This window comes from Pongo abelii, chromosome 7, assembly GCF_028885655.2.
Source record: "Pongo abelii isolate AG06213 chromosome 7, NHGRI_mPonAbe1-v2.0_pri, whole genome shotgun sequence".
Classification (NCBI taxonomy): domain Eukaryota; kingdom Metazoa; phylum Chordata; class Mammalia; order Primates; family Hominidae; genus Pongo; species Pongo abelii.
Window position 1 is genome coordinate 40,969,962 of NC_071992.2, and position 27,864 is coordinate 40,997,825.

Below are 27,864 nucleotides of genomic sequence, written 5' to 3' on the forward strand. Positions count from 1 at the left end.
GAAGCTGGAAACCATCATTCTCAGCAAACTATTGCAAGGACAAAAAACCAAACACCACATGTTCTCACTCATAGGTGGAAATTGAACAATGAGAACACTTGGACACAGGAAGGGGAACATCGCACACCAGGACCTGTCGTGGGGTTGGGGGAGTGGGGAGGGATAGCGTTAGGAGATATACCTAATGTAAATGACAAGTTAATGGGTGCAGCACACCAACTTGGCACATGTATACATATGTAACAAACCTGCACGTTGTGCACATGTACCCTAGAATTTAAAGAATAATAAAAATATATATATATAAACAGGCTGGTCCTGGGTGCCTCCAGGGGAGTTTTGAACTTGAAATGGCATATTTATGAATCACTAGTTAGCACATTGCATCTCTGACTTGTCCATAAGGCCTGGAAATAAGCCTACAGCTGCTCCAGTCCTGCTGCAAGAGAACCTGATCCTCATAAACATGCTTGATGCCACTGAACCTCCTTAACATGGAGTGAAGCTTTGAAAATCAGGAATAATTGTTTCTTTCAACAATTGAGACAGAAATTTGCCTCCATATACTTAGGAGGTTAATTCTTCTTATTTATATAGAACTTTAAGAAAAGAGTGTAAAAAGCCATTTATTTTTCTAATGTAAATATGATATACTGTCAATAACCCAGTTTTTACTTTTCCTGTGAGCCATATCTGAAAAATAATGTTGAAAGACAACATTATTTATGTTGTCTTAAGTTTTTTGCAACTAGCATTTTAAGACCATTAAAAAATGTGTACCTTAATATCAAATATTATTATGAATAAGTAATGTACACTATTTCAGAGTTGTCTGTTTATGAGCTTTTTTTTTTTTTTTCCTTTTTTTTTTTTTAAGGGACAAGGTCTTACTCTGTTATCCAGGGTGGAGTGCAGAGGCATGATCATAACTCATTGCAGCCTTGAACTCCTGGGCTTAAGCAATCCTCCCACCTTAGCTTCCTGAGTAGCTGGGACTATATATGTGTGCCACTATGCCCAGCTAATTTTTTATTTTTTGTAGTGACAGGGTCTCACCATGTTGCTTAGGCTGGTCTCAAACTCCTGGCCTCAAGTGATCCTCCTACCTCAGCCTTCCAAAATGTTGGGGTTACAGGTGTGAGCCACTGCACCCAGCTGTTTATGAGCTTTTAATTTTACAGTAGCACATTTTAAAATAATAATTTATCTGGTGAAAGTTCTTATTTACTCCTGCTTGTCTCCTCTAGGAATAATGCCTTATGAATCGTGTCCTTAGTTGTAGATAGATAACATATATTTAAATGGTGTTTTATTTCTCTTCCAGAGACCTTTTGCCTGAAGATTTTGTAGTTTATACTTACAACAAGGAAGGGACTTTAATCACTGACCATCCCAATATACAGGTAATGTATTTTTCTCTTGATCCCATAGCAAATTTTAAAATAATTATAATTTAAAAATGAGTTCTATATAGGCACTCAGGACTGTTACATTGCACAGCCCCACAGGGTACCTTTAACATTATAACATATGGGTTATCTTGGGGAAAGTGGGTGCATTTCTATAGACTAAGCTGTACCTTACAGCTCTCCAGGTACTCAGTAGTTAAGGTTTTTTTTTTTAAAGACTAGGAAAATAAATCTTCTATTTAATGGTAATCCTTACTGATGAAGGAGAAAATTTGATATGTTTTGAAAATAGGAGTTTCTGATTTTTTTGTTGAAAGTTAATATCTCTAAAAGTGCACTTATTAAAACATTTAATTTGTCAGTAATAGTAAAGAAAAACACTCATTTGATGTTATGTGTTCTAATGTTCTAAATTTTTTCTGAAAATAATTCTTTCCTAAAAGAGGTGTGGTCCTCTCTGCATCAGAGAACAGAGTACTCCTGGGGACAGAGCTGGCCAGAATACCCAAAATAATTGGCAGATGTCAAATTTGGCTTTCTGTGTTTATTACTAGAGCATAAACATTTCTAGTTTTGTTTGAGTGTTTTACAGTCCTTTTTGGCAGTTACGTATTATACATTTTTTTCTTTTGCAGTGGTTTTCATGAGAAATCTTTATTCCCATTACATGTGTATGTTTTATTTTTCTTCTGAACTTTGTAATACTTTGCTAGGTTGAATTGTTTCTGTTGGTTGCGCACTTTTGCAGCATTCTTCAAATAAATAGGAGGCAAAAAAATCTTTATTTTAGATTAATTATTAGTACTTACAAAAACCAAGGAAATGCTGACTTAGGCCTATCCTCTTCTGGTCCACTATCTGATTTCTTTATCTTAGTGTGTTGTTGGTCCATTGTTTAATAGAAAATTAGTAGAGGAGTTTGAATTTACCTTACAACATAAACCAGATAGAAAATAACCCATCCATCCAGTCATGCATCCCATGATTACGAAGGCAGAAGGCCAAACACCACATAATTTGTGTCACTTGACAAAAGCAGTAATGTTAAAAGGCATTTTTTTCCTTATAGAGGTTTCTTGGCATACTTTCTTCAGACATACACTGTTTGGGCTTGAGTTTTGACTCATTATTTGCTGATGAAGCTACTTTAATCTGTTTGTGCCTTGGTATCTTCGCTTTAAAATGTAACAATAGTTACCACTTTATGGATATATTGGGAAACTTAACTGAGTTAATACTTACAAGATGCTTAGAACAGTCTTACAATTTTTAACTCAACGAATATTTTTATTTGTTGCTATTTTTGACAGTGTATGTTCTTAAAACTGCTAAAAATCGATTTAATTATATAGAAACTTATGTAAGTATTATCTTATATAATATTTAAGTATCACAAGTATGATAGAGTTATGCTTTTCTGGGTGTTTGAAAAATGTTAACTAAGACAGATGGAGTCTCACTTATTTCTTGGTTATTTAATATTGTTCAGGTAGATGAAAGTGTGATTGTAGGTTTGAAATACAAATTAAAACTTTGATACTCTGATTTTTTTAACATGGCCAGACCATCATGTATTATAATGACATATACTTTTGTCCATAAAATGAAAGTAAGTTTCACTGAAAAATTTACATACTTCCCCCTGGGGATTCTATTGCTTAAGATTAAAGTTTATAAAGTATCATCAGTGTCTTCCACAGGGTCATTTTACACAAACACAGTTTTAGTGAGATGTCAACTGGGTGCTGTTGGTTGTTGGATTGACTGTGATTTAAAATGTTAAAGATGACATAATGCATCTTATTCTGCTTCTAGGCTGAAAGGTCACTGAGGCAGAGCTGTTTGTACCTTGTATCCCCTGGAATTCTGCCTAAACATTTGTGTACTCATAGGGTGGTAGGAGATAGTCCGCAGATGGTCTAAAGAATGCCATGTGATACTGTGAGATGCCAATAATATAAATAAAACTTTGTTATTATTAAACTTGACTGGCCTCAGGTAATTTTGTTAGCTCTGCAATTTCTGTGATGATTTTCAGCAGTGTAGCAATATTTGAAGATAATACAGTATTTTTCATTTAGAATCATTGTCATTATCGGGGCTATGTGGAGGGAGTTCATAATTCATCCATTGCTCTTAGCGACTGTTTTGGACTCAGGTAAGCAATTTCCTTTATCTTCTTTTTTTTTCCCCTATGTCTTACCCTCTTTCCTATTTCTGTCTCCAAATTAAATCATTTTGGGCACTTAGCAAAATTGGAATTTACTTTGATGTTACTGAACATTTTTACATCTGTGTTTCAGATATCCTTGGCATGTTTATTTAAGAAAGTATTATAGTTGATGAGTTTTAATATGTAAAGAGGAAATTTTTTTTGAGACCACTAAATCATTTTTGCTATTTAAAATAAAATATACTTTAAATTTCTGTAGCACTTTATATTTATAAAATTTTCACTTGTATTATTTAAGACTTGTATTTAAGTCTCATTATGACTGTGAATAAGAGCTCATTATCTCTGTATTTAGGTGAGCAAACTGAAGTTCAGATAAATTATATTACAATTCAAATTAAGTTATTATAGTATTAACATTACATTCCTTGAGGTCATGGCAACATGGCACTGTGCTGGTTGGTTGACTGCATGATTGCTTGAACTAAAACATATTAGTTCTATATAAGATGAATATGATTATCTTCACTTAGGTGCTAACACTTATTTAGTAGTTACTGTGTGCCAGGCAATATGTTCTGTGTGTTTTATGCTTATTAAGTAATTTTGTTTTCAGAACAATCCTGTGCAGAGTGCAAACCAAGGCAGAGGTTAAATACCTCGCAGAGAGTCCTGCAGCTAGTAGAAGACATTTGGAATTCAAACTCTTGTCCTCTGGTCCGGATGCCACATTGTTAGCCACTATTTTGTAGTGCCTTCCATTTCCCGTAGATCACTCAGGGAGGTTAAGTGACTTACAGGCAGTGACGCTGATAAGTAGCTATTTGAGCTTTCAATTTAGGTCCGTCCCAGCCCTATCTGTCTGATTCTAAAGCCTCTGTTTTTTTCTCTATATAATGCTATGCCTACTTACACATTTAAGAAGTGGGACTTGAACTTAGGTTTTCTGATTCCTTGTGTATTTTCTTTTTTTTTAAATTTGTATATGTGTAATGCAACATTCAGAGGATTGCTGCATTTAGAGAATGCGAGTTATGGGATTGAACCCCTGCAGAACAGCTCTCATTTTGAGCACATCATTTATCGAATGGATGATGTCCACAAAGAGCCTCTGAAATGTGGGGTTTCCAACAAGGATATAGAGAAAGAAACTGCAAAGGATGAAGAGGAAGAGCCTCCCAGCATGACTCAGCTACTTCGAGTAAGGAAATAACATAATTCTTCATGGCTCAGACTACCATTTTAGAAAAATCATGTATTTATTCATGAAATCAATACTATGAGTAGTGTTTTTTTTTCTTTTCTTAATTTTGCCAGATATATGCCAGACATTGTGATAGGTACTAGGGGATGAAAAGATAAGCAATATACAGGTCCTGCTACCAAGTTGAGTACAGTTTAGATTCTGTGGGTTTTGGAGACTAGGACTTAAATCTGCAACAGTGTTCACTGTGGCCTTGACCTCTTGAGCTCAAGCAGTCCTCCTGCCTTAGCATCCCAGTAGCTACTGCTACAGGTCTGTGCCACCCACCGTGCCTGGCTAATTTAAAAAAACTTTTTGTAGAGATGAGGTCTCATTACATTACCCAGGCTGGTCTTGAACCCCTGGCATCAAGCAGTCCTCCCGCCTCAGCTTCCCAAAGTGCTGGGATTACAGGCATAAGCCACTGCGCCCAGTGCAATAGAGTTTTTATTTAGGTACCTCTTAGACAACTCAAATGGTGATTCTTGAACCCTAGATTGGAAAAAGAGAGAGATACGGCTTTAGGAACTTAATGACTTCAGATGTGTTTCAGGGACACTCTGCTAATGACTTTAAGTGATGATAAACTATGTTTGAGTTCCTCTTTGGAGACTGCTATAGCACTTCATGATTTACTCTTGACATGGGTGTCTCTTAGATTGAAATGGTTCTAGGACTAGATCAACTTCAGCTGCAGGGATTGTACCTTTCTACATATGAGATTATGTTGCTGCCTTGAAAGAGGCATATTTTTAATTAACTTATACTAGTTTATGGCATTATTTTTATTGCCTCTGCTGCTATCCACTCTTTTGACTTGGACTATTCTTTTTAACTTTAAACATTGGAAAACATTAAAATTTTTGCTTATTCTACTTCACATGAATTTCTGTAAAATGACAAAACTAGTCATTTTTTAAAATGGCAACCTTATTCTAACTTCTGCTCTGGGATATTAGTGGATATGTTTTCTTTATCTCTCAGCATAGTAATGGGGTTTTTCATTAAAATATGTGTGTGTTTGCGTGTGTGTGTGTGTGTGTGTGTGTGTGTGTGTGTAGTTTTGATTTTAGAAAATTGGTAATTCTGCTTTGTAAACTTAAACCCATTTTATCTGTAACTAGCATTTTTCTCATATTAGTGCAGATAGCAGATAACACTTCAAAAACACTTTTTTCCCCTCAGACATAGTTTATCATCATTTAAAGTCATTAGCAGAACTGGACAAAGTTTTCATCACTAAGAAGCAGATAACACTTCAAAAAACATATTTTTCACTTTCTTGATGTAGGATATGTTAAGTAAAATAATTTTATGATGTTCTTAGCAGACATGAAATAAGTGATGAGAGATTAGGATGTGATCATAGCCTTATAACTTCCTTTTGCCTTTATGATGTTTGTGTTTTTGACAGAGAAGAAGAGCTGTCTTGCCACAGACCCGGTATGTGGAGCTGTTCATTGTCGTAGACAAGGAAAGGGTAAGATTGGTGACAATTTTTCTTCTTTTCCATGAAAAGGATATGAGAAGTGAGCATTTAATGAAGGAAATATAAACTACAATTTGTTTGTATTGATTTTACTTAAATAATGATTTCAAAACTAAAATGGTTTTTTTCCCTTAAACTTTATACCACCAGAATACCAACAGAAGCTAAATGTAGCAAATGTGACTGCCTTTAACTTTATCTTTTATTAATGATTTTCTTTTCTTGTTCTTGCTGATGACTTGCTTATGCTGAATTTTTTGAGTGAATCTGTACTGCCTATCAGGCTCTTGAGAACTTTTCAGATTACTTTAATGGGCTGCGGCTCTAAAGTTTTGGCTTTGTTGGCTAATAAAATTGCTTTGCTTTCTAGAATTTGAGATAACCTATACTGCACTTTAAGAGAAAACCTCCAGGTCCTTTTAAGGAAAACCTCCAGGTCCTGGCATGCTTTAGAAGGGAATAGTATTAATTTCCGTGTACAGGATCACATGAGGGCATTTTCCTTATTTATACTTAAGAAACTGAACTAAGTGCTTTGCTTTAACTAAGAGAAGTAATGTGTCCCTATTTTGGCATTTACAGGATTATCAGTTTTAGAGATAATGGCTGTATAATTTATTTTCATGTTGCTTTTTTTGTTGATATATAATACTTCACATATTTAGGGGGTACAGGTGAGTATTTGTTAGAACAGCTGTGTAATTTAAAATAGAGAGTATTTTTAGTGTTTGTTTGACTTTTACTTCCAACTTTGTTGTCAGTGTGAAAAAGTTATTTGTGGAAACTTACTATGATTGGCAGTTCCTTTCTTGTAAGCTGTAGAGACAGTTTTGAGGTTTTTTTGGTTTTAAAAAAATTCCTTGTTGTATGTAGGTTGGAAAATAACAAGCCACCCCAAATAACTAATTTGGAGAAAGTATTAAGAGATAGACTTGGATTTGTACATTATAGGTTTATTGCCCTCAAGTGGCAGAAGGAAAAGCACATGGAATATGAACAAGTGTGAATTCTGCCCCAAACAGTGGGCAAAAAGCTTCTGTAGAAGAATGTTTTGGACAAGTCACAAAAGTCAAGATTCAAAATGTTTTCCTTGGCTGGGCGCAGTGGCTCACGCCTGTAATCCCAGCACTTTGGGAGGCCGAGGCAGGTGGATCACGAGATCAGGAGATCGATACCATCCTGGCTAACACGGTGAAACCCCATCTCTCCTAAAAATACAAAAAATTAGCCGGGCGTGGTGGCGGGTGCCTGTGGTCCCAGAACCCGGGAGGCGGAGCTTGCAGTGAGCTGAGATGGCGCCACTGCACTGCAGCCTGGGTGACAGAGGGAGACTCCATCTCAAAAAAACAAAACAAAACAAAACAAAACACACACAAAATGTTTTTCTTCATTGCTGTCTCCAGATGTATTTGTTATATACAGATAGAAAATGGTTAAAAAAAGTTTAATTTCAATCAAGCCCTGTGAAATATATTAAATTAATTTTTTTTCTTGTTTAGGAGAATCATGATTAGATCCCTAACTGATAAAATCTGATATATTCTGATATTAATGCTTTTAGCATAGAGCAAAATCATAAATCCTTTTAAAATTTTTCTTCTGCTAAATTGGTTATATAAAATAATGTTAAAAATAGACATTTCAGTTTCGCCAGGTGTCAAGGAAAATTAGTCATATTTATTTGGCTTAAGATGGTTAAACTTTTATATATTTTCATCTACATATGATTTTTTAACAAGTGATTATTGGTTAATCTCTCATGTTTAATTCAGCCTAGCATTTAGAAATGGTTTATTGGTGCTGATCTGTAACCAATCTGGCTGTTTCTGTACCTCAGTTCTATTTTCTGTATGTCACTTCTTTTTTCTGTCCATAAATCTTTTTCCACTACGTGACTGCACAGAGTCTCTCTGAACCTGTTCTGGTTTGGAAGCCACACAATTCTTGAATCAGTCATTCTTTGCTCAACTAAGTTCTGTTAAATTAAAAAAAAAAAAAAAGGTTTATTGGTTACATCATTAGCCTAAGAGGTGAAAGGGTCAGGAAGTTCTTTAGATTGTCTTTTATTCTTTTATATATGCATTTTGATTGCTTAAAACTCTACCTTTGTGAAATGCTTGAAAATATTTTTGCATTAAAATAAATAAAAGGAACATTAAGAAGATAATTCGTTTTAAAGTTCTACTAATTTGGATAAAATGAAGTCTTCAGTGCTCTTTCATTATTATTCACTTTACCCTTTTTTACCTGTTTTTCTTTTATTCCTGTCACTACAATGTAACCTTTAAATTTCTTAATTTGAAATGTTGATAAATGTCTAAATGCCTCAATTTCTTGTTCAGAGGAAATATTTGGATTCTTCATGGTAACAGACACATTTTTATTTTTATTTTTATTTTTATTTTTTTTGAGATGGAGTTTCTCTCTTTCGCCCAGGCTGGAGTGAAATGGCGGGATCTTGGCTCACTGCAACTTCCGCCCCCACGGGTTCAAGCGATTCTCCTGCCTCATCCTCCTGAGTAGCTGGGATTATAGGCACCCACCACCACGCCTGGCTAATTTTTGTATTTTTAGTAGAGAGAAGGTTTCGCCATGTTGGCTAGGCTGGTCTCGAACTCCTGACCTCAGGCGATCTACCCGCTTGGGCCTCCCAAAATGCTAGAATTACAGGCATGAGGTACTGCACCCGGCCTTACATTTCTATTCTTAAACTACTTTGGTGATAATGATTCTCCTTCTTTGCTTTTCCAGTATGACATGATGGGAAGAAATCAGACTGCTGTGAGAGAAGAGATGATTCTCCTGGCAAACTACTTGGATAGTGTAAGTTGTATTTTCTATCAACCAGGATGATTCTGTCCTATTCTTTCAGTCCCAGAACAGAACTTAAAAATGTCTCATTTTGTGTTCTGATTTTCATAGGGCCTCAATGACTCAGTCTTTCAGAGGTCTGCTTTCTGGTTTGTTTTCTAACTCTTTTTAATGTTTAAAGGAAAGTACCAGTGTAGAAAGACTGAGAAGAGCAAGAGATTTCATATTAGCATCTACTTTATCTTCAGAGTTGCTAGGCTTAGGTGCTTTGGCATTTATGGAAAGATCTTTGAATTTTTGTCGAATGCATCTTATTTTGAATAAGGCTGCCTTCTACCCTGAAAACATGATATGACAATATTTGTGTGTGTGTGTGTGAGAGAGAGAGAGAGTGTTTGGTGTGAGATTGTGTGTGTGTGTGTGTGTGTGTGTTTGTGTGAGAGAGAGAGAGAGAGTTTGGTTTGAGATTTTGGAGTTCATCTGGTGGGAGTTACTAAAGAATTAGATATATGTTCTTATAAGATAATTTTATCTACAAAGCTGATATGAACATTAAACGTGAGGATGACGATGATGATAGCATTCACTTGAGTACTTACAGTGTGCTAGACACTGAGCTAAGTGCTTTACATTTATTAACCCATTTACTCCTCACAGTACCCCTATGAAATTATGAGTTCCACAGTCCTTTATCTGAAACCTCTGATGTACCTGTGATTAAAATTTTAGATAAGTTTAGAAAAACAGTGTGATTAACTCTGTATTATATAACACCTTCGACAGGATCTTGGGGTAGCACCTTGTAATCAGACTCATTGATATTTCTGCAGTGAAATATAGGAATATTTACATTAAATGGGTTAAATGTGGACTGTGAATGGGCTTGCATTATATCAGGGCAAATTTTGGAACCAGTTTTACCAAAAACTTAATTTCCAGAGTTTGTCAGATTTTAGAATAGAAGATAATAAGGATTTTGAATCTCTGTTACTATTATTTTATGGGTAAGGAAACTGAGACTTACTGAGAGGTTAAAGTCTCATTGTATTTTTTTTTATGAGATGAGTCTTGCTCTGTTGCCCAGGCTGGAGTCCAGTGGTGCAATCTCGGCTCACTGCAGACTCTGCCTCCCAGGTTCAAGTGATTCTCCTGCCTCAGCCTCCCAAGTAGCTGGGATTATAGGTGTGCACCACCACGCCCAGCTAATTTTTGTATTTTAGTAGAGACGGGATTTCACCATATTGGCCAGGTTGGTCTCCACCTCCTGATCTTGGGTGATCCACCCGCCTCGGCCTCCCAAAGTGTTAAGATTACAGGCGTGAGCCACTGCGCCCCACCCAAAGTCTCATTGTATTAAAGGAAAGATTGTTTTTTTTAGGCAGGGGAGTTTCAATTTAAGTAGCCGTGTTAACTTCATGTGGTTAAAAGATTTTTCTCACATTCTTTACTATATTTTATATACTTTTATTTCTTTCTTCCCAGATGTATATTATGTTAAATATTCGAATTGTGCTAGTTGGACTGGAGATTTGGACCAATGGAAACCTGATCAACATAGTTGGGGGTGCTGGTGATGTGCTGGGGAACTTCGTGCAGTGGCGGGAAAAATTTCTTATCACACGTCGGAGACATGACAGTGCACAGCTAGTTCTGTAAGTATTTTTTTTTTAAGTACTATTAATGAAATGATCAAAATAATAATTTTTGCTTATTTTCTTGTATTAGAATTATATTCTCTTGAGGTTTTGGGGTATTCATTTAAATGAGGAAAACTTAGCTTGATGTGGCATTATCGTGAGACCTCTTCTGTCTTGGATTCCTGTCACCTTTCTCCCATATCCTCCTTTTTTCTTGGGTTTACTTCCTCATTTGGGTATAGTGTGTTTTCTACTAGTTTTTTTGTGAATGGATATATGGAAAGAAAACATTTTGACCTCTTGTATGTCTGAAAATATGGTTTCCCAGTTTCGGAACAGAATTTAAAAATTATCTCAATTTGAGTTCTGATTACTCTAGGGCCTAAGTAACTCAGTATTTCCTAGGCATGCTTTGAGTTTCTTTTGCCTTTTTTTTTTTTTTTTGAGACAGTCTCACTCTGTTGCCCAGACCAGAGTGCAGTGGCACGATCTTGGCTCACTGCAGCCTCTGCCTCCCAGGTCGAAGCAATTCTCCTGCCTCAGCCTCCTGACTAGCTGGGATTACAGGCACCTGCCCCAACACCTGGCTAATTTTTGTAGTGTAGCAGAGACGGGGTCTCACCATGTTGACCAGGCTGGTCTCGAACTCCTGACCTCAAGTGATCCACCCATTTTGGCCTCCCACAGTGCTGGGATCATAGGCGTGATGCTGGGTATAAAATTCTATCCATGAAATCCTTTTTCTTCATGATTTTGAAGGTGTTGCTCTTTTGTCTTTTTTGTCCCAGCATTACTATTGGGAAGTCTGAAATGTTCTGATTCCTGACCTTTTGTATGTGGACTGTTTTTCCCCGTCACTGGAAACTTATAGGATCTTCTCTTGGTTCCCAGGCTTCTGAATTTTCCCGATGATGTGTTTTGGTGTGGGTCTTAATTTTTAGTAAAATCATACGCTCACACATCCTTGTACCAGTGAGAATGCCATCTAGTTCACAAAATACCATAAGGAGCAGGTGTCAAGCATACTCACTATGCCTTGCCCAACCACACCCACCAAACTATCTTAACCCCCTCTGTTTGTGTGGTCTCCATCTGTCCTGTTGGAGACATTTCCCAGATGCTTGATGATTTTTCGTTGTTTGTTTACAGTTGAGAATGGGGTCCCAAAAACCTTTTTGGAAGCCTTGAGTCCATGAGTCCATTTTGGGGCCTATGAGTTCGCTATAGGGTGGTTTGGCTGGAATGTTTCCTTGTCAATCTCCTTATGTCAGTACCTCTGGTCATCTTCTCCTGGCTGGTCAGATGGCCCACAGAAGGATTTATCCATTCATTTAAAATATATTTATTGGGTGTATACCCCAGGCACTGGGACATAGCAGTGAACAAAACTGGCAAAAATTCCTGCTCTCATGGAGTCCATGTTCTGGTGGAGGAGATTGGCTATACATGAGATAAATAAGTACATGTAGTATGTTAACCAATGATAAGTGGTAAGGAGAAAAATAGGGAGGGTAGATATGAAAGCATTGGAGGTTGTGATTAAAATTTTAGGTAAAAGTTTAGAAAAACAGTGTTATTCACTGTTGAATTTTGAGGTGACATGGTCTAGCCAGGGAGATGCCTTCTGAGTAAAGACCTGAAGGAGGTGAGGGAATGAGTCTGGGTTATATTAATATTAGGGAAGAGAGGTCCAGGCAGAGGGAACAGGTGCTGAGGTACAGGTGTGGGGAGTGATTGGGGAGGCACACAGGGCCCATCCTGAATTCTTTTTTTTTTTTAATTTTGGAGACAGAGTCTCATTCTATCACCCAGGCTGGAGTGCAGCGGTGCAGTCTTGGCTCACTGTGGTGTCCGCCTCCTGGGTTCAAATGATTCTTCTGCCTCAGCCTCCCGAGTTGCTGGGATTACAGGTGTGCGCCACCATGGCTGGCTAATTTTCGTATTTGTTTTTTTAGTAGAGATGGGGTTTCATGATGTTGGCCAGGCTGGTCTGAAACTCCTGACCTCAGGTGATCTGCCCACCTCGGCCTCCCAAAGTACTGGGATTACAGGCATGAGCCACCACGTCTGGCCCATCCTTACTTTCATGTTCACCCTGCTCACTGCCCTGCAGCTGCCCATATAAACATATTCATTTCATTCGTTATCTGTCTCTCCTCACTAAAATGTGTATTTTAATATATAATTAAATATAATAAATATATAAATAAACCTAATGTATTTTAGGAGACGTTTCATCTAGAAAGTAAAAAGAAACAAACTTGTCTCAGTATCCAGAAAGTGTCTTCATTTGTCTGAAAAAATTAATAAGAAGGAGATAAGGCATAATTATATTCTGATTTCAGAATTTTTTTTTTTGCCATTTTTCTGCCATGTTTTGTAGGTTCTCCCAATCCAGTGAGGTTATTCATAAAATAAAAGCAATGTGTTCCTTTTTTCCCCAAGAACATTTTTTAACTTTTACATTTTCATTTAGAAAGAAAGGTTTTGGTGGAACTGCAGGAATGGCATTTGTGGGAACAGTGTGTTCAAGGAGCCACGCAGGCGGGATTAATGTGGTACGTTGTTCTTGATGTTTAACTTTGGATGTTTGCACTGGGACAATAGCAAGCATTTATTGACTGTATACTTCCTCCCCTGGTCCTTAAAACAATATTTTGGGTGTTATGAGGAACACAGTAGAAGTCGCAGATGGGTTCTTTCCCTAGAGACTGGGTCAAGTTTTTAAATATGTGCTATGTGTTTGTTAGCTCTTTTCTTTTTTATTTATTTTATTTTACTTTAAGTTCTGGGACACATGTGCAGAACGTCCAGGTTTGTTACATAGGTATACATGTGCCATGGTGGTTTGGTGCACCTATCAACCCGTCATCTAGGTTTTAAGCCCCGCATGCGTTAGGTATTTGTCTTAATGCTCTCCCTCCCCTTGCTCCCCACCTCCCGACAGGCCCCGGTGTGTGATGTTCCCCTCCCTGTGTCCATGTGTTCTCATTGTTCAACTCCCACTTATGAGTGTAGCTCTTTACTTTTTATGGGTGAGGAAACGTGTACTCCATTTTAGAGAATTAAATTAGAACCATCAACTTGTTTTCCTATAAACTACCATGAGTAATCTGTTGGTGCTAAAGTGGTTGATCTCTTGCTTGAAGGATCCATGTCCATCATCAGTGTGTAATTCATGTTACTTTCTTACTAGACTGAAATGTATAAAGACTGTTGTTGGATGCTTGATTTATCATGTAGGCTGTCAACAGTGTAGTGAATAAATTTCCTTTTGTGAAAAAATAATCTGAGTAGCAAAACATTTTCTTTGCGTTCAGAAACCTAATGACTACCTTCCTGTTCTGAACAGTTTGGACAAATCACTGTGGAGACATTTGCTTCCATTGTTGCTCATGAATTGGGTCATAATCTTGGAATGAATCACGATGATGGGAGAGATTGTTCCTGTGGAGCAAAGAGCTGCATCATGAATTCAGGAGCATCGTGAGTACCTGGGTTCTTTCTTCTTCTCCTTTGTTTCATATTGTAGATCCATGTTTCTTACACTGTAAGGGATATTCATGTCTACATTGGGAAAACAGGAAATGTTATTTCCGGTTTGCTGAAATTAATTACATGACATACCAATGAGAAGTCTTTTTTTTTTTTTCCAGCCTTTTAGATTTAGGGGGTACATGTGGAGTTTGTTACCTGATGTATTGCTGAAGTCTATTTTTTAATTAAATAATTCCAGAGAGCTTTAAGAAGGCAACACTTATGTAGGCACAAGTATGTAACTACACTCTTCTGTAAACCAATTATAGACTGAAAGTATAAGAACATGGCAAAGTTTATATCTGAATTAGAAATTAGGAGGGAGTTTCTGCTAGGTTCAATGTGGATTGGATTACATTGAAGGACTGTATAAGAAATTTCTTCACAAACCTCTTTTTGAGAAAGTGCTGCATTGTCACTGTAGGTAGAAGAGATCCTGATATATTTCTATTGAAAAACCCTGTTTTATAGAGATAAAGGTGGGAGGCAAGACAGAGAAGAGGAGAGAGAATGGTTAACATTTATTAAGCTCTTTTTATATACAGGCACTATTGTAGCCATTTAAAAGGTATCCACTCACTACTCATCAGTGAAATGAGGTACACATACTTTATCTCCATTTGCAGATGAGGAAACTGAGGTCACACATCCAAATTGCTGACTGGGATTCAAAGTCAGGAAGTCAAAGCCTGTGATCTGATCTTAGAACTCTTTGCTGTCGCAGAGCTAAAAAATAATTATAATAGAAGATCCCATGGTGGTTGGGCATCAGAAATATAGATTTCTAATGCAGATTCATTGTAATGCCAACGACGTTCCTTCCTAATTTAGAAGGCAGGAGTCCTAAGCAGAGAGCTGAACATAACTGTAGTTCTTACGTGTGTAGATGCTGAGCCTGAGTGAAAATTAGATATGAGAGATGGTATCTTTAACAAATACAGGACGGACATGGTGGCTCATGCCTATAATCTCAGCACTTAGGGAGGATTGCTTGAGACCAGGAGTTCAAGACCAACCTGGGCAACACGGTGAGACCCTGTCTCTAGAAAAATAAAAATAAAAAAAATAAAAAATAAAATATTAACTGGGTGTGTTGGTGCGTGCCTGTAGTCCCAGCTACTCAGGAGGTTGAGGCAGGAGGATCACTTGAGCCCAGGAGTTCAAGGCTGCAATGAGGTATGATTGTGCCACTGCACTCCAGCCTGGGCAACAGAGCAAGACCCTGTTTCAAAACAAACAAAGAAACACAGATGAAGATTTCACATGGGGAATATCCGTGGCCCCAAGCGTTCATGCCCCTTCCCACTTCCCTCAGGCTCCTGAAGCAGTGACAGAGTAATAAAAACTCCTGTCAACCAGGCTTTCAGCTGAAGATCTGAGTGGACAAGACAATTTCAATCACATGCTAGTATAAAGGGAAGCACTCAAGCAGAATTTACAGTTTTTGAACAAATACTAGGCTCAAAAATAGACATGGAAGAGTTAAAATAGTACTTACAAAAAGCCATGCTTCATAAAAAAAAAAATTAGGTACGTAAGGAATGTCATATGTTTGTAAAAGATTTCCTGTAGGAGAGGGAAATAAATTTAGGATTTGCTTTGGCCAGCAGTGAAGTTGAGAAAGATGTGAGTTCAGGGAAACAAGAAATGAGTAATGAACAATGAGATAAGTCATAGATTAAAATAAAAAAGAAGCATTCAGAGGTAAGGAGGGAATGTTATGAAACAGTGCCATAGTGGAATTTAATATGTTATAGGAAGCAATGAAGAGTGGACCCACACTTTATTCACCAACTTGTCAAACATTTATTGAGCACTGACCACCTGCCAGACTTTGTTCTCGGCACTTGGAATACCTCAGTGAGTTAGATTGACTCACCCTTCAAGGAGTTTACATCTGGGGGGAAGACAATCTATAAACATAAGAAAATCAATAATATAGAGTGTTAGAAGGCGGTAAGTGCTATGGGAAATAAAATAGAGCAGAATGTGGAGGATTGGGAGGACCGAGGGTGGTGAAACAACAGAACAGGCCTCAGTATGACAAAACTGGATGTTAATAACAGAAACCTGAGTGAGTTGGTATTTAAAACCACTCCCCTAAAGTCAACCCTGTGTCAAGCAGACTTACAGTATAATTAAAATATTTTGAGGAGAATGGTATTTTTGAATATTATATTTAAAACAGTGCATATTGACGTTTAAATATGAAGATAACATGATCTCAAATTTAAGATATCCATCATTTTCCCAAGGGAAGAGCCAAAAAAGTGTTGTTGTTGTTGTTTTTTTGGTTGACTTGCATGTGTATAAACTTGCTAGGGATACAGTAGGTAGAAAGGGAGTGAACTGTTCATTACTGGATCTTGGAGAGTCTCTGTAGCTACAGGGGAGACTGACCCCATATGAGTTGAGGTAGAAGGACACTGATAACACGAGGACACTGATAACATGAGGTAGAGGGACACTCATAACAATGATAATAGAGAGGGTTCCAGGGGAATTATTCAGCCTTATTCTCCCAGTGACTTCTTATCTCTTGAATAGAAGTGGACAAAGTGAGTACCTATGTCTTGTCCAGCTTAGTGGGAAAGCTTTTGATTTTTCACTGTGGAGTATGATGTTGTCTGTGGGCTTTTCATATATGGCGTTTATTATATTGAAGTGATTTCCCTCTTCCTAGTTTTTTGAGATTTTTTGTTGTGAAAGAATGTTGAATTTTATCAAATGCCTTTTTGGCGCCTATTGAGATGATTATGTGACTTTGATCCTTGATTCTGTTAATGTGGTGTTAATACATTTTTCTGTGTTGAACCGTCCTTATGTCCCAGGTACCGATCTCATTTGATCAGAGGGCCTGATGTTTCTGGTGTGTTGGCGAGTTCTGTTTGCTAGGACTTTTACATTTATGTTGCTAGGGATATTGACTTACAGTTTTCTTTTCTGGTTGTCCCTTGTCTGACTTTGATATTAGGGTGATGCTGGGCTCATACAATGAGTTTGGAAGTGTTCCTTCCTCTTCAGTATTTTGAGAAGACTTTTTTTTTTTAAGCAGTTTTAGGTTCACAGAATAATCAAGAGGAAAGTAGAAAGACTTCTCCCATATACTTTCTGTCCCCACACTTGCATAGTCTCTCCATTTCAATATCCCTCAACAGAGTAGTATTATTGTTAAAACTGACAAACCTATATTGACACATGATGATTTCTCAAAGTCCATACTTTATGGTTCACTCTTGGTGTTGTGCATTCTATGGGTATGGACAAGTGTATGATGACAAGTATCCCTCATTATGGTATCATGCAGAATATTTCCATTGCCTTAAAAAATCCTCTGTGCTCCACCTAGTCATCTCTCTCCACCCCTCCAACCCTTGGCAACCACTAGTCTTTTTACTGTCTCCATAGTTTTGTGTTTTCCCGAATATCATATATTTAGAATCATGCAGTATGTTGCCTTTTCACATTGGCTTCTTTCACTTAGCAATATGTGTTTAAGGTTCCTCATCTTTTCATGTCTTGATAGCTCATTTATTTGTAGTGCTGAATAATAATAACCCATTGTTTGGATGTACCACTGTTTAACCATTCACCTACTGAAGGACATATTGGTTGCTTCTAAGCTTTGGCAATTATGAAAAAAGCTGCCATAAGTGTCCGTGTGCAGGGTTTTGTGTGATCATGTTTTCAGCTCCTTTGGGTAAATACCAAGGGATGTGATTGCTGGATCCTATGTAAAGACAGTATGTTTAGTTTTGTAAGAAACTGCCAAATTGTCTTCCAAAGTAGCTATACCATTTTGTATTCCCACCAACAGTGAATGAGAATTGCTGTTGCTCTACATCTTTGTCAGAATTTGGTGTTGTCAGTATTCTGGATTTTGGCCATTCCTATAGGCATGTAGTGGTATCTCATTGTTTCAATTTACATTTCCCTGATGACATAGGATGTAGATGATCTTTTCTTGTGTTTATTTGCCTTCTTTATGTCTTCTTTGTGGCATCTGTGAAGGTCTTTGGCCCATTGTTTAATCAGATTGTTTTTCTTATTTTTTAGTTTTAAGAGTTGCTTGCGTACTTTGGATAAGAGTCTTTTATTAAATATGTCTTTTGCAAATATTTTCTACTAGTCTGTAGCTTATCTTCTCATTCTTTTAATATTGTCTTTCACAGAGCATACATTTAATATTTTAATTCTTTCATGGACGATGCCTTTTGTGTTGTATCTAAAAAATAATTGCCATATCCAAGGTGATCTAGGTTTTCTCCTATGTTATCTCCCAGGAGTTTTAGAGTTTTGAATTTTACACTTAGATCTTTGATCCACATGGAGTTAATTGTGGAGGATGTAAGATCTGTGTCTAGATTTATTTATTTATTTTTTGCATATGAATATCTAATTGTACCAGCACCATTTGTTGAAAAGATTATCTTTTATTGTATTGCCTTTGCTCCTTTGTCAGAGATCAGTTAGCTGTATTTATGTAAGACTCTTTTTGGGCTCTCTTGTTCTCTTTATCTATTTGTCATCTTTTGCCAATAACACAGTCTTGAAGCTTGTGCATGCGTCACATAGTTCTCGTGCCATAGTTTTCAGCTCCATCAGGCCATTTAAGGTCCTCTCTACCCTGTTTATTCTGGTTAGCCATTTGTCTAATCTTTTTTCAAAGTTTTTAGCTTCCTTGCTACGGGTTCAAATATCCTCCTTTAGCTTGGAGAAGTTTGTTATTACCAACCTTCTAAAGCCTATTTCTGTCAGCCTGTCAAAGTCATTCTCTGTCCAGCTTTGTTCCGTTGCTGGCGAGGAGCTGTGATCCTTTGGAGGAGAAAGGGTGCCCTGAATTTTAGAATTTTCAGCTTTTCTGCTCTGGTTTCTCCCCATCTTTGTGGTGTTATCTACCTTTGGTCTTTGATGCTGGTGACCTACAGATGGGGTTTTGGTGTGGATGTCCTTTTTGTTGATGTTGATGCTATTCCTTTCTGTTTGTTGGTTTTCCTTCTGACAGTCAGGTCCCTCGGCTGCAGATCTGTTGGAGTTTGCTGGAGGTCCACTCCAGACCCTGTTTGCCTGGGTATCACCAGTGGAGGCTGCAGAACAGCAAATATTGCAGAACAGCAAATATTGCTGCCTGATCCTTCCTCTGGAAGCCTCATCCCAGAGGGGCACCCGCCTGTGTGAGGTGTCATTTGGCCCCTACTGGGAAGTGTCTCCCAGTTAGGCTACATGGGTGTCAGGGACCCACTTGAGGAGGCAGTCTGTCTGTTCTCAGAGCTCAAACACCGTGCTGGGAGAACCACTGCTGTCTTCAGAGCTGTCAGACAGGGACGTTTAAATCTGTAGAAGATTCTGTTGCCTTTTGTTCAGCTATGCCCTGCCCCCAGAGGTGGGATCTACAGAGGCAGCAGGCCTTGCAGAGCTGTGGTGGGCTCCACCCAGTTGAGCCTCCGTGGCTGCTTTGTTTACCTACTCAAGCCTCAGCAATGGCAGACGCCCCTCCCCCTGCCAGGCTGCTGCCTCACAGGTCGATCTGACTGCTGCGCTAGTAGTGAGCAAGGCTCTGTGGGCTTAGGACCCGCCGAGCCAGGCGTGGGATATAATCTCCTGGTGTGCTGTTTGCTAAGACCATTGGAAGAGCACAGTATTTGGGTGGGATTGTCCCAATTTTCCGGGTGCAGTCTGTCATGGCTTCCCTTGGCTAGGAAAGGGAAATCCCCTGACCTCTTGTGCTTCCTGGGTGAGGCGATGCCCTGCCCTGCTTTGTCTCACCCTCTGTGGGCTACACCCACTGTCCAACCAGTCCCAATGAGATGAACCAGGTACCTCAGTTGGAAATGTAGAAATCACCATATTCTGCGTCTGTCACACTGGGAGCTGCAGACCGGAGCTGTTCCTATTCAGCCATCTTGGAATGGCCACACAGTCTTGATTACTGTAGCTTTAGAATAAGTCTTGAAGTCAGGTAGCACCAGTCCTCCAACTTTGTTCTTCTTCTTTACTATTATATTGGCTATTCTGGGTCTTTTGCCACCCCATGTAAACTTTAAAATCAGTTTTATCTATATCCACAAACTAATTTGCTGGGATTTTGATTAGGATTGCATTGAATGTATAGATCAAGTTGGGGAACTGACATCTTAATATTGAGTCTGCCTGTATATGAGCATGAAATATCTCTCCATTTATTTAGTTCTTTGATTCTTTCATCAGATAGTGTTATAGTTTCCCCATAGAGATCTCATACATATTTTGTTAGATTTATACCTAACTCTCATTTTTGGGGGTCCTAATGTACATGATGTTATGTTTTTAATTTCAAATTCTACTTGTTCATTGCTGGCATATAGGAAAGCAATTGACTTTTGTTTATTAACCCTGTATCCTATAACCTTATTGTAATTGCTTTTTAGTTCCAGGAGTCTTTTTCCATTCTTTTCGATTTTCTACATAGATGATCATATTATCTCTGTACAAAGACAGTTTTTCTTTCTTTCCAGTCAGTATACCTTTTACTTCCTTTTCTTTTCTCACTGCAGTAGCTAGGACTACCAATAATCTGATACTGCTTTACCTTCCTCACATTTTTTTTTTTAGTGTTGACAGTGTGTTTATTTTTATTTTTAATAGTTATGCTTCCAAAACATATATTTAAATTTTATTTTTAATCCAAATTGAAAATATATGTCTTATATCACTTAATATATTTACTGTAATTACTGATCCATTTAATCAAATCTAAATGCCATTGATTATAAGATACACCACTTTTTCCATACCACTGAGAAAGAAATATGGTGTCAATGAAATTAATACTTCAATTGTAATCTGAAATGAATCTCAATTTCAAAGTTATTTAAATATGAAAAGAATGTGTTTTAGAATCAATTAAATACAGCATTTGGGTTTAAATCTACCATCTTATATCTCCTTTATTTGTCTTTTATGGTTTTTTCTTAAAAGTCTTTGGTCTTAAATATTTAAGTTGATGGATGTTCCCATTACCCTGATTTGGTCTTTACACATTGTATGAATGGATCAAGTGATCACATGTATCCTGAGAATATATACATCTATTGTGTATCAGTTAAAAATGGGACGACAACAACAACAAAATCTTCTGTATTATTTCTTTTGGGTTGATAGAGTGTTTTTATATTTATTTTCACTTTGTAGAAATGGGGTCTTGTTATGTTGCCCAGGCTGGTTTTGAACTCCTAGGCCTAAGCAATCCTCCCACCTTAGCCTCCTGATGTGCTGGGAATACAGGTGTGAGCCACTGTGCACTGCCAGATAGAGTGTTTTTAGTAGATACTGTTTTCCTTCTAGACATATTTCTAGAATGGAAGTTATAGTCTTTTTTTTTTTAAAGTTACCCTGGAAATTATTACACATGTTCTTATTTATCATGTCTACGATTAAATCTTACCCTTCCCCACACAGTTCAAAGACTATATCGTGCTTTAACTCCATTCATCACTTTCTTGACTCATATAGCTGTGTGCCAGGAAGATATTAGTGATTGTTTATCATTATTCATTTAGATTTTGACCACTGCCCTTGCTCTTTGGTCCTCTTGCATCTCTGACCTTCCATTTGGTATCCATTTTTCAGTCTGATCAAAGAACCAGTTTTGACTTTCCTTTAATGTGTGTTTAGTAGTAGTGTATCTCTTAGTTTTTGTTTTTGTTTTTCTCCTGAGGGTGTCTTTATTTCTCTTTTTTGAGGATATTTTTGTTGAATATAGAGTCGTAGATCATCAGTTATTTTTCATCATATTGGGATTTTTCCATTGTCTTTTGCTTTCCATGTTGTTGTTGAGATGTCAGGTGTGAGACCATTATTCCGTTGAAATGAATCTGTCTATTTACCTATGACTGTTTTAACAATTTTGTCTTTAAACTTTTTTTTTGAAGTTTCATTATCATGTTCCTTTTGTAGAAAGAAAAAAATATATAACATGCATACATACGTATGTTATGTATATATAACACATTTACACATATATGTCTTCATATCCTGCTTAGAAATTTTTTAGTGTTTTAAAGTTTGTGGCTTGATATTTTTCATCAGTCGGAATATTCTCAGTCATGTCTTTACATATTGCTTCTTTACATATTGCCTGTGTACACAGGGTGTCTGCACATTTGCTGTCTCTCTTACGCCTCTGTGATTCTAGTGAACTGTGTGTTAGACCTCACTATGTCTCCTTTGTCTCTTAGTTTTTAAATATATGTTTCCTATCTTTTTGTGTTTTTTTTCTTCTGTGTAATTTCTTCTGATATCTTTCAGCTCACTGATTCTGTCTTCATAGGTGTTTTGTCTGTTGTTAAACTTATCCATTGAATTATTAATTTTGCTTATTTCATTTGTCAAATTTCTGTCTGGTTCTTTTTCAAATCTGATATATTAGTTTTGTAGATTTTAGTTTCCTGCCCAAATTTTCATGCTTGTCACTTTTGTCTCTGATCATAGTAAGCATAAATGTCTTATGGCTATCATTTGATAATCCTAGAACTAGTATTAGGAGTCTTTATTGGACTTTATCTGCTCGTTTTTTTCTTTCTTGTAGTGTACTGTGGCTTCATGTGGTATTTTATATTGTGTAGCCGTTATATTTAAAATTTTTTTTAAGAATAATTTCTAGGCCGGGTGTGGTGGCTCATGCCTGTAATCCTAGCACTTTGGGAGGCTGAGGCAGGCGGATCACGAGATCAGGAGATCGAGACCATCTTGGCTAACACGTGAAACCCCGTCTTTACTAAAAATACAAAACATTAGCCGGGCATGGTGGCGGGCGCCTGTAGTCCCAGCTACTGAGGAGGCTGAGGCAGGCGAATGGCATGAACCCAGGAGGCGGAGCTTGCAGTGAGCTGAGATCGTGCCACTGCATTCCAGCCTGGGTGACAGAGCGAGACTCCGTCTCAAAACAAAACAAAACAAAACAAAGAATAATTTCTGAACTAGGATGAGGTTATCCTAGGTAATACATATTTTTTTCTCTTATTTTTCCTCAGATTCCTTTTTACTACCAAGGTGATATTAAACTTTCTTTTTTTGAGGGCAGATTTCCTACCCTCTATTTCATAGGCTGTTTAATAAATATTAATTTTGTATCATTTTGTTTGGCTTTTTTTTTTAGATGCTAGTGATGTAGATGTTTCATTTTTTTCCCCTCAGATAACTCAGTCATTGGGAGCCAGTTCCATTTAATAAAATGGATAATCTACCCTTGTAATAAGATTTTTTTGTTATTGTTTATGATATTTTGGGGGCACAGTGGTATTCTCATGCATTTCTCTTAGATTCTGGAAAGTGTGAGTTGCTCTTCCTGGGAGGTGCCTTTCTAGAGACATGGCTTTCTTAACTCTGCCCCTCAATGTCAGCAGGCTTCCATAATCAGGTGTTTTTTTCTTAATCTAATTCAGTACCAGCACTTAGAATCTTCTCTTAAGACTTCCTAATCCTAGGCTGTGGGAATCAGCATAGTAATGGTGGAAATTGTGGAAATTGTGTTCTGGGAATTTTCAGAGTACTCAAAGAAATAATGTTTTGAATGATAGTTGAAATTTTTTTTTTGTCATTTCCATGTAAAACATTTTCATTGTTGTTGATTTCCTTTTGAAGCCATTTTAGGAAAATCACCTAGATGTGAGAAAAGAGAGGAGGAGAGGCTATAAATCATTAATATTGTAGAGTCTAGAGGTGATAGAGAGTAGAAATACTTGAGTTGCTCTTCAAGCCCCGTATCAGGAGAAAGATCATTCTTTTTGTTGCCGTAGGTGCCAGCCAGTGATGGCTAGTGAAAGGGCATTTTCACTGTGGCCTCCAAAGCATTTTAAAGTCTCACTGAAGGCCAACACAGGGGATGTTGTTACTATCTCCATCTGTTAAAAAGCACCACAAGTGTCTATGATTTTGTTATGCTTTTTAGTTCTATAGTCAATTCATGTGGGTGAAATTTTTTTTTTTTGGTAGATTGCTGAAGGATCAAGCATTTGAAACATTGTTTATAAGAAAATATTCTTCAACTACCAAATAATGAGCATATTTAAAAAATAACTTGTTTAGAGGTGGTAGACTTTATGTAGGTTGAAATTAGGGACTAAAATATAGGACTATACATATGCCTGTGCAAGTTCTATGGCAATTGTCTAATTAAATATATATAATTTATAAATATATATTTATGTAGTATATATATTTAAATATATATTTAAGTGTGTGTGTGTTTTGTTTTTTTTTTTTGGAGACAGGGTCTCGCCCTGTTGCCCAGGCTGGAGAGCAGTGGCTTGATCATAGCTCACTGCAGCCTTAAACTCCTCCCACCCCAGCCTCCTGAGTAGCTGGGACTACAGGTGTGCACCACCATGCCCAGCTTATTTTTTGTAGAGACAGGGTCTCACTATGTTGCCCAGGTGGCCTTGAATTCTTGGGCTCAAGTGATCCTCTTGCCTTAGCTTCCCAAAGCATTGGGATTACATTATTAAATATATTCCTACAGAAAACATTATTGCATGTATACCATGTAGCAGGCGCTGTGCTTACCACATAAAGATCAACAGTACAAAATAAAAAACAATTACAAGCCTCTGTTTAAACTGCAGTCTTCTTTGTTTTATCAAATAATTATTATATACTGCTTTGACATTTTTATTTGATGTCTAATAGGCTCAAACTCCTGTGATCCCTCCTAAAGTTGTCCTAAAATCTGATCTACCCATAGTCTTCCCCATGTGAATTAATGGTAACTCCTTCCTTCTAGTATCCCAGGACAACAACCTGGGAGTCATTCTTGATTTCTCTTTTTTCTCACTCTTCATCTTAATGGCTGTTCCTTTAAAACAAAAACAATCCAGCCACTTCTTACAGCTCCCACTGTTTCATTTTGGTCCACCATCATCTGTTTGGTGGATTTCTCTAAGAGCCTTCTTTGCAGTCTTCCTCCTTAATAGAACAAGTATGGTGATCCTATTAAAACATTAGTCAAATCATGTTACTCCTGCTCAACACTTTCCATGGTCTTCCCCTTCCAACTTCCCCATTCCACTTAGAGTAGAAAGCCACATTCCTACAATGGCCTATTCCTGTCTTTGCTGACTGTATCTCTCATGACTCATTTCCTCACTGACTCAGTCTGCCAGGAAAGCTTCTACCTCAGATTTTTTGCATTTGCTATTCCTTCTTTCTATAGTGTTTTCCTCCCAGATACACAGTTTTGATTGAACTCTCACGTTTGAGGTGCCTGTCCTGACTGCCCTTTTAAAATCACAAAGCATCACTTCCTCTGCAGAGCTCATCACACCCACACCCCGTCGCCTTTTTTCCCCATAGCACTTATTACCTTATAATATGCTATCTAATTTATTATATAAGTAAATCACTGAATCATAATCGTAACCTTTACAGGGGCAGGGATTTTTGTCTGCTATGTTCACAGTTTCATCCCTGGCACCAAGAAGAATGCCTTGTACATAATAGATATTCAGTAAATATTTGTTGAATGAGTGGTTGATTGATATTGCACAAAAGGACTCCTCCCCACAATATTCTTAGTAGCAAGAAAAAGAATAAGGAAGACAAGTCTTTCTGTTATTGACAAAAGCCTTGTGCTAAATCTTTTCTTTCCGTGAGTCAGAATTTTGCCTTTGCCTATTCTTTTGTCTCAAACCATTGATAGTTTATGTTCTTTTTTCTTTCTCTGCCAGTCTTTTAAAATCCTTCCACATCCCACATCTATAGACTTTTTTTTTTTTTTTTTTCGTCAAACAGCAGTTAACAGTACCAAAATGTTCTAGGCAGACTGCATTCCAATCCAAGAGGCAGGAGTCAGTACTATCAACTTTTCTAGAGACCAGTTAGCAAAGAAGAGTTTAACATGACTACTCAGGGCAAAAAATATGTTTCTTAGAGTTCCTTGGATGTACAAAAGACCCAGCTATAGATAGTTCCTTGGATGTACAAAAGACCCAGCTATAGATAGGGCTGCTTCTTCATTAACTAGAATGCAACGTAGCTTTCACTCCTGCTGCTACTTTTGGTACCATTGCTCAAACTGATGAAAAGAGATTCAGGGTACCAAATTCCCTTGAAAAAATACAAATATATATAAGATATAAATTTTATTGTATTTAAGATGTACAACATGTTTTGATGTAAATATGGATGGTGAAATGGTTAGTCAAGCAGATTAACACATCCATCATTCCACATTGTTGCCCATTTTGTGTGTGTGTGGCAAAGAGCACCTAAAATCTCCTCTTTTAGCAAAAATCTTGAATGTAATACAATATTATTATCTATAGTCCTCATGCTGTACCTGTCTGAGATCTCTAGACTTGTTTGTCTTACATATCTGGTACTTTGTATCAGACCTACATGTCCCATTTCCTCCACCTCCACCATAATCAGTGTTTTATTTTCTGTCTCTGGATTTTCAACTTTTTTTAGATTCCAAAATAAGTGAGATCATGCAGCATTTGTCTTTTTCTGTCTGGCTTGCTTCACGCAGCATAACATCCTCCAGTTTCCTCCATGTTGTGGTAAATGTCAGGATCTCCTTTTATAAGGATGAATAATTATCAGTCTTATATGTGCCACAGTTTTGTCCACTCAACTGTTGACGCTTTGTTTGTTTCCATATCTTGGCTAATGCTGCACTGAAAATGGGATAATACAGACGTCTTTATGAGGTGGTGTTTTCATTTTCTTTGGGTATATACCCAAAAGTGAGATTGCTGGGTCATATGATAGTTCTGTTTTTAATTTCTTTAGGGAACTCCTATTGTTTTCCAGAGTGGCTGCACCAATCTGCATTCCCACCAACAGTGCTCAAGGATTCCTTTTTTTCTATACTCTAACTAGCACTTGTCATCTCTTTTATTTATTTATTTATTTATTTATTTGCGACAGAGTCTCTCTCTGTTGCCCAAGCTGGAGTGCAGTGGTGCAATCTCGGCTCACTACAACCTCTGCCTCCCAGGTTCAAGCAATTCTCCTCCCTCAGCCTCCCAAGTAGTTGAGATTACAGGTGTGCACCACCACACCTGGCTAATTTTTGTGTTTTAGTAGAGACAGGGTTTTACCATGTTGGCCAGGCTGGTCTGGAACTCCTGACCTCAAGTGAACCGCCTGCCTCAGCCTCCCAAAGTGCTGGGATTACAGCAGTGAGCCTCCACACCTGGCCGTTATCTCTTTTTGAGGGTGAGGTGGTATTTCATTGTGGTTTTGATTTGCAGTTCCTTGATGATTAATGATATTGAGCATCTTTTCATGCACCTGTTGGCCATTTTTATGTCATCTTTGGAGAAATGTCTATTTAAGTCTTTTGTTCATTTTAAAAATCGAGTTATTTGTTTTTCTACTATGGAGTTGTGTGAGTTTTAAAAAATATATTTTGGATATAAGATACATGGTTATAAGATACACCTTATAAGATACATGGTTTGCAGATATTTTCTCCCTATCTGCAGACTTTTCATTTTGTTGGTTGTTATCTTTGCTGTGCAGAGCTTTTTAGTTTGATAGCTATAGTAATCAAAACAGCATGGTAGTGGTATAAAAACAGACAC

At 37.4% G+C, this 27,864-nt stretch overlaps 1 protein-coding gene and 1 non-coding gene across 3 annotated transcripts in view; one reads left to right on the forward strand and one right to left on the reverse strand.

The window, feature by feature from the left end:
- Positions 1-27,864, forward strand: part of ADAM9 (ADAM metallopeptidase domain 9) — a 108,066-nt gene that overhangs the window by 15,940 nt on the left and 64,262 nt on the right. For both annotated transcript variants that reach the window (XM_003777238.4, XM_009243738.2), the window contains exons 4-11: positions 1,325-1,403; positions 3,491-3,567; positions 4,588-4,783; positions 6,240-6,305; positions 9,066-9,137; positions 10,608-10,777; positions 13,239-13,320; positions 14,115-14,248. In XM_003777238.4, the coding sequence (XP_003777286.1) occupies positions 1,325-1,403; positions 3,491-3,567; positions 4,588-4,783; positions 6,240-6,305; positions 9,066-9,137; positions 10,608-10,777; positions 13,239-13,320; positions 14,115-14,248 (876 nt within the window). The remainder of the gene's footprint in view (positions 1-1,324; positions 1,404-3,490; positions 3,568-4,587; positions 4,784-6,239; positions 6,306-9,065; positions 9,138-10,607; positions 10,778-13,238; positions 13,321-14,114; positions 14,249-27,864) is intronic.
- On the reverse strand, positions 6,002-6,070 carry LOC112134795 (small nucleolar RNA SNORD38). The gene has a single exon (XR_002916146.1). It is a non-coding gene; the product is annotated as a small nucleolar RNA SNORD38 (small nucleolar RNA).